Genomic DNA, 6,842 nt, shown 5'->3' with positions numbered 1-6,842 from the left:
AGACAATGTTCTTCGCTGAGTTTTTAAAAAAACTAAAATTTATTTTTTGTAATGTTATGATATATGCACGTAGGTTTTGAGTATCCCTGAAGCCAGCGGTGTTAATCGGCGCTAGATAAAAGTTTATATTATTTTTAATAGCGGTCTGGGTCGTTTACTGCCTAACTGTTGGTTATTATAGCAAGTGAACTTGCGCCTTATGAATCAGACGCTGCTGCGCTGCGTGAAACTGGAATTTGCACATGCTCAGTTTGGAAAAAAAACGAGAATATACTTTTTTAGACAGGATTATCAGATCGAAAAGGCAAAAACGCAAAAAATTGGGTTTAACATCCGTAGCTTACTAATTGAAACAGTTTGTGAAACCCAGTGTAGTATATCCCCTTGTTCTATAAAAATGCAACCTGATCTAGCTAAAATTAACGTAGCTAGCTACGCTGATCAGAGCCACAAGCCTATGCGTTTAACCGTCATCTTGGTGGCACTGTCAATTTAGCACTTTTTTAAGAACCTGCTATTCGTCTTAGGTGACTTTAATAGTTAAATCGGAAACGATCACAAGTTATGCATAATACGCTGGGACGTCAAGGAGTTGGCCGAGCAAAAACAAAAGCAGCATTTTGTGTTTGAGTGTTGTGTGGACCAACACGGTTTCACAAGAAGACAATAAAATATAAACCGGCTGCGTTTGGACAATTGGCATTTATGTTTTAAAAAGCATCGTGATTTTTACTACTTCTATAAGTCCATGGAGGTAGAGAGGTTCAAAGACTTACGAAAACCTTGTTAAATTGGTCGCATTCACGACGACACGAAAAATTTAGTTTTAATGACTGATTTTGTAAATTTTTTTAACAGGAAAAAATAATCAAAGAATAAAAGTCTGTTAACTCAACGAATTGAAACGCAAGATTACTAACCAATTAAGGCAAGCATATATGTAATTGTTGGCATTAATCAATTTGAAGTTTGTCTTTTCAATTTTCCTTACTAGAATTTTTGAAAATTATCAAATTTATTGAAAATAAAATTATTATTCAAATTCATCATGAAAATTTATATACTGTTGTTATCCAAATTCTATATCATTATATATCCTTATTTTGGTTTTTCACAAATTCCCTTCAATTCAGGTTTGGTTTATATAGTTTATAGTTTCTTTAAACAAAGCAAACTTAGTTCTTTAGCAAATTGAGTTATTAGATTAGTTGGCGTCCGATTCTTCATCTTTGTCGTATATATTCATATATATATATATATATATATAGATATATATATATATATAATTTTATTTGTATACATATATATATACATATTTTTACAATATTCTATAAATTCTACCGAATGTTTGGCGTTAATATGTTTGTAGTTCGTTTTTTCAATTTTCAAAACCATAAAAGTACACCTGGGCGTCCTAAAGAAAAATTAACTTCGGCAAACAAGAGTCAGCGTTGATGTTAGAACTGACAGGATTGACCATTTTCAAAGCCAATTGGAAACTTAGAAGCGATGCGCTCACTGCCACAAAAACACAAGAAAAGGGTGCAAAAAATGTAATATAGGATTGCATGATCATTGTTTTGAAATATGGCATATGATTGAAACTTAATGATTTTAATTTTAATTATTTAAATGCACCTTGACATTGATGTACACATTTATGCCTACTGCACCTCATTAGGGTGCAGTCATTGAACTCATTTTTTTAAACTATTTTTTTTTTCAATTTGATGAATAATTGTTTTTTACATTTTTATTTTATGTCAATGCTAATAAAAAAATCATTTTGATTGAGTTAAAAAATTTGGGCATTAATGGGTTAAATTTGATAATTGTGCCTATTGGAAAAAGTTTGTTTTTATTCTGATTCAGCTTTAGTCCATTTCTGGACATCCATAAAATCACTTGAGACATACATTCAACAAATTTTTCAATCTCAACCTGAAACAGATTCTGTTTACTAATAATCAAAATCTTTATGGCATCTGCACATGCAGCTTGGAAAATTGAATGAATCTATCACTTATTCACTTCGGACGTACAAAGTAAAAACAGAATAGAGCCAAGCACCGATCTCTGTATTACACCTGAAATTACTTCACTGACATAAAACATCATGTTTTTGAATGAGACCTGCTGCGTCCGTCGTCCGGTCAAATAGCTTCTGAACCAGTTAATTATCCCCTTCGATATACCAAAACCTCGATATACCTCGATGGAAATTGTTCAAATTTCAAACGTACATTTTTTAAACTTGCTACAAATTGGCAAAATAAATCAATGTATCTCTTTAAAAACATGTGTTGGTAAAAGATCAATCTAGCAAGATTTTGTTGGAGAATAGAGAATCTCTTTCTTAACATCAACATCACTAACTACAGAAAAACAAAATTCGCTTTTTTTCACTAAATTCAAGACTGCTCGTCAGGTATCGACAGAAAAATCTCAGCGACCTGTTTTACATTTTTAACCTTTTTCATTGAAGAAATTCATGAACTTTTCAGCCGTGAGATATTTAATTCACATGAAGGATTGTTAATACGGTCGTTGAGAAAAATTTTATTTATAATTCTCTACATGTTTTTAGGACTTTTGCTATTTTCATCAATAATTTTTTTTAATATTTATTACGTTTTCCAGTAAGGCATTTTTTCAGGGCAAGAATTCATTCATAACGATCTGGCAGATAAGACTTCGTTTACTTTTTTTTCTTTTTTTCCTGCAGAGACGTTTGGCTTCTTTGCATTGGCTGTCAAACCACGAGGTGACATGCTCACTCGTGGGAAGCACCAGTTGGAAGGAAACAACAATATCTACTATTCTAGATAACTCATCGATGAATATATCAAATTCCAGATTAACATCATCGCTTGTACAAGGTTTAGAGACTGGAAATTGGAGATTCAAGAACCAATTCAATGAAAGGTTTTTCATTCTTATGATTCCATGGTCATATTAATTTTTTAGATTGTGATTGGCGTGCTCTTGTCATGGATTTTTTTACCTAAATAAAACCGTGATCAGAAAAAACTCCGCTTGGAAACACATTACAACGACTTATTGGAAAATGCATTGAAGGGTTTTTGTTTATACAGGTTTAGTTGCAATTATAGAGTTTGATTTTTGTCTTGTTTCATAGTTGCTGTAATAAATGTCGGCAAAGGATAAGACTAGCAGAGTTGTTTTAAGGAACATGCTGCAATTTAGTTATGGATAATTTATCTAATTTTGAGAGGATGGATGAAACATACCGCAAGATTGGTATAGGACATGATATGACAGTGGAGCAGAGAAAGAAGCCTAGAGAATTGGTTGAAACAGCCAAGGAGAAGGAAAAAACTGATGGTGGTTTTTTATACCGAGTGAAGAGAACGCCTGGAGACCCACGTTTAGTGCGAATGGCGCGCAAAATCAAAATCTAGTGGTTGATGTTAGAGAAGGAATTGGTACGTTATATAGCAACGTGGATTGTATAACTAATAAAGTTGATGAGATTAAGGTTGTTTTAAACCAATTAAACTGTAAAAACGATGTTGCTATTTTTGTAGAAACTAATCCAAAAAATATATCACGAGAGTATAGAGAGGTTGAATTTGGAGTGGTTGGTTTTAAGTTACTGGCAACAAATTTTATGGTTAATGGTGGAAGGGGTATTTTTTGCTATGTGAAAGATCATTTAATATATAAGGTTGCGAATTTAAATGTTAGTTTTAATGAATTTTTATGTGTTGAGATAGTGAATGTTAATAAACCACTATTTATCTTAACAATAAATAGAAGTCCTTCGTCGGCTTATTCAAACAATCTAAAGTTGATTGAATTGTTGATAGCTTTAATGAAAATTAAGGAAATTAAGGTTATAGTAGGGGATTTCAATTTTCCAAATATTGATTAGGAAAATATGATGACTACTGTTGTGTTTCGTTGTTTTGAAGAGTTGAAACACAAACTAAATAGAAAACAATAAGCGTAATGTACGTATACTAATTTATTACGTAAAATAAATATAACGTTCTATAACCAAACGAATTGAAACGAATTGAACGAACCAAAAAGCATGTTACAGTAAAAGTCACATTGTACATTAATTATCGCCCAAAAACAAATAGAATAAATAGTGATGTGCCCTGCAAATAACAACTACAAAAAATGTTAGATCGGTGGAACAAAAATTCTTAAATTTTGTGCGAGACTCTTTTCTATCCCAACTTATAAGAGAACCGACTAGATTTAGGAATAAATCTACTAAAAATATTTTAGACTTGGTTGAAGATACAAATTTAATTCACAATATAGATTTAAAGAGTTCTCTTGGTAAGAGCGACGTTGTTTTAATAAATTTTTTGATTAATATTAAGGCTTATGTTAAACCGGGTCAGCAAAATAAATTTAACTTTAATAAAGCAGATTATTCAAAAATGAACTGTTATGTTAAAAAATATTTGTATGACAATAGTTATGATAGTCTTTTGTGGTGCAATATGATTGACCAGGATTTTGTTGATTGTGTGTGGAAACATTTTGTTGATGTTATTGTAAGTTCGATGAGGCTGTATATTCCAATCGGTGTTAATAGGAGTCTTGGTACAAAAGTCAAATTCCCAATTGATTTGTTGGATAATATTAAGAAGAAGAATAGAGTGTGGGAGTGTGGGGGAGATATTTAAAAACAAAGGACAACAATTTTTTTTATAAAATATAAAACTTTGAGGAATTCCATCAAAAGCAAAATATTAAAATTAAAAATAGACAGCATGTTATAGTTGTCGAATAAAATCAAATAAAATCCTAAAGTATTTTGGAATCACATACGTAAACTAGGTAATAATAGGGATAATCTTGACTGTTTGGTTGATAAAGATGATGAAGGCAATGAAACTACTTTGGTTGGTGATGTTGATTATGTTAACGCTCTGGCTTCATTTTTTGCTAGCGTTTATAGCAACGGGGATGGTGTTCAGTATGAAGTTGTAATAAATAAATATGATATTAAAGAAATGATGTAATTACAAATTTCAAACCATTCAGTTTACATTAAATTAGTTTCATTGAATAAATTTACATCTGCAGGCCCTGATGGCTTATTTTCACGTGTACTTGTAGAATGTGCCGGTTCAGTGTGTGAATATCTAAATTTTTCATTTAAATTTTTTTTAAATTCTGGGTTTTTACCAAGTGATTAAAAATTAAATTATGTCGTTCCAATTTTTAAGAAAGGATCGCCTTTTTGTGTTAAAAATTATCGGCCGGTATCACTAAGTTGTATTTCATGTAAAGTCTTAGAACATTTTGTTAAAGAAGCACTGTTGCTGCATTTTAACGATAACAGTTTGTTTAGTTCATATCAATATAGATTTATGAAGGGTAGATCCACGACTTTGCAGTTGTTGAAAATATTGGATAATTGGCCGGATGCGGTGGACAATGGGAAGGAGGTGGATGTTATTTACACAGACTTTGAGAAGGCTTTTGATAAAGTGTTCCATATAAAATGGGTACAAAAATTAATTCTATACAGAGTTGATGATAAAATAATTAGTTGGATTAGAGAGTATTTGAAGAAAAGAAAATTTGTTGTTGTGGTTAATGATGTTCGATCGGATTGGCGTTGTGTGCAAAGTGGGGTGTCTCAAGGGAGCGTGTTGGGGCCAATTTCGTTTATCATTTACATTAATGATTTGTTTGATGTTTGTGCTGATAGTGAAGGTGTTGGATTGTTTTTGTTTGCAGATGACGCAAAATTGTTCAAACAAATCGAATCTCATGATGATGTCAGAATTACCCAGAATGTTTTGGATTTGATTGTCAAATGGTATGAGAGGGATGATGTTTTTTTGAATGTGGAAAAATGTGTTAGCATGAGGTTTGGCAAGAATAATGATAAAAATTTGTATTGTAAAAATGATTTAAATCTCGATTGTGTGAATAATTTTAGAAATTTGGGTGTTACATTTAATAATAATTTAAAATTTGATGATCATATTTTTACATTTGTAAAGAAGGGTTAAAATATGTTGGGCATGATTCACAGGCGTTTTCAATATCTCAATAAAAGTTCTTTCTTGATTTTATATAAAACAATGATAAGGTCGGTTCTAGAATATGCAGTTCCAGATTGGTTGCCGTGGAAGGTAGAAATGGTAGAGCATATTGAAAGGGTTCAAAAGAGAGCAACAAAAATGATAAGGGAATGCAGGGGACTAAACTATGAGGATAGGCTTAGATATTTGGGGTTGCCAACGTTGAAGTACCGAAGAGTTAGAAGAGATCTGATTTTGTTGTTTAAAAATTTTTTTGACCTGAATGATCAAGATTGTTATCTTGAAATGTTTTTGTACTTAAATGAGAGAACAAGAGGACATGATAAAAAACTTAGGAATATCGGGTTCAAAGGTAACTTGCGAAAGCATTTTTTTACTTGTCGTATCATTCTTGTGTGAGATAAATTACCTGCCAATATAGTGAACTGTGCCACTGTTGACAGATTTAAAAATTCCTTGGATGAATATTGAAAGAATGAAAGTTTTAAATACAACTGGAGAGCGGAAGCGCCTAGATAAACATTCAATCCTCTGGAATGTATTTGTGTGTATTCGTGGGTGATGTGCAGATGTGTGTGTAGCAATGTGTATGTGCTTATACGCTTTGTGTTGATGTATTCACTGGTTTAGTTATATAGGCAATGGTAACGATATATATGATACACATTCTATGTTAGGTGCACTTGTGTGTCTGAGGTGCTGAGAATTGGTAGTGTCGCTTCCGACATGATACGCACCAGTCAATTGTGAAGTTGTTGTTAATTGGGCGGGTGTGTTTGTTCAGTTTTATTTATTTGTTTT

The 6,842-nt window shown here is 31.9% G+C and overlaps 1 protein-coding gene across 1 annotated transcript; it reads left to right on the top strand.

Annotated features, from left to right (window-relative positions):
• Positions 1-3,236: 3,236 nt before the first annotated feature.
• On the top strand, positions 3,237-4,667 carry HELRODRAFT_176191 (hypothetical protein; the record flags this gene model as incomplete). Its single annotated transcript, XM_009023508.1, has 3 exons — positions 3,237-3,387; positions 3,549-3,703; positions 4,494-4,667. 3 exons carry the CDS (start codon positions 3,237-3,239, stop codon positions 4,665-4,667), a joined length of 480 nt encoding a protein of 159 aa, XP_009021756.1.
• Positions 4,668-6,842: the final 2,175 nt, after the last annotated feature.

The sequence above is a fragment of the Helobdella robusta genome (assembly GCF_000326865.2).
Source record: "Helobdella robusta unplaced genomic scaffold HELROscaffold_36, whole genome shotgun sequence".
NCBI lineage: Eukaryota > Metazoa > Annelida > Clitellata > Rhynchobdellida > Glossiphoniidae > Helobdella > Helobdella robusta.
Note: the sequence above shows the minus strand (reverse complement) of the source record. Positions and strands in the feature narration are given on the sequence as shown.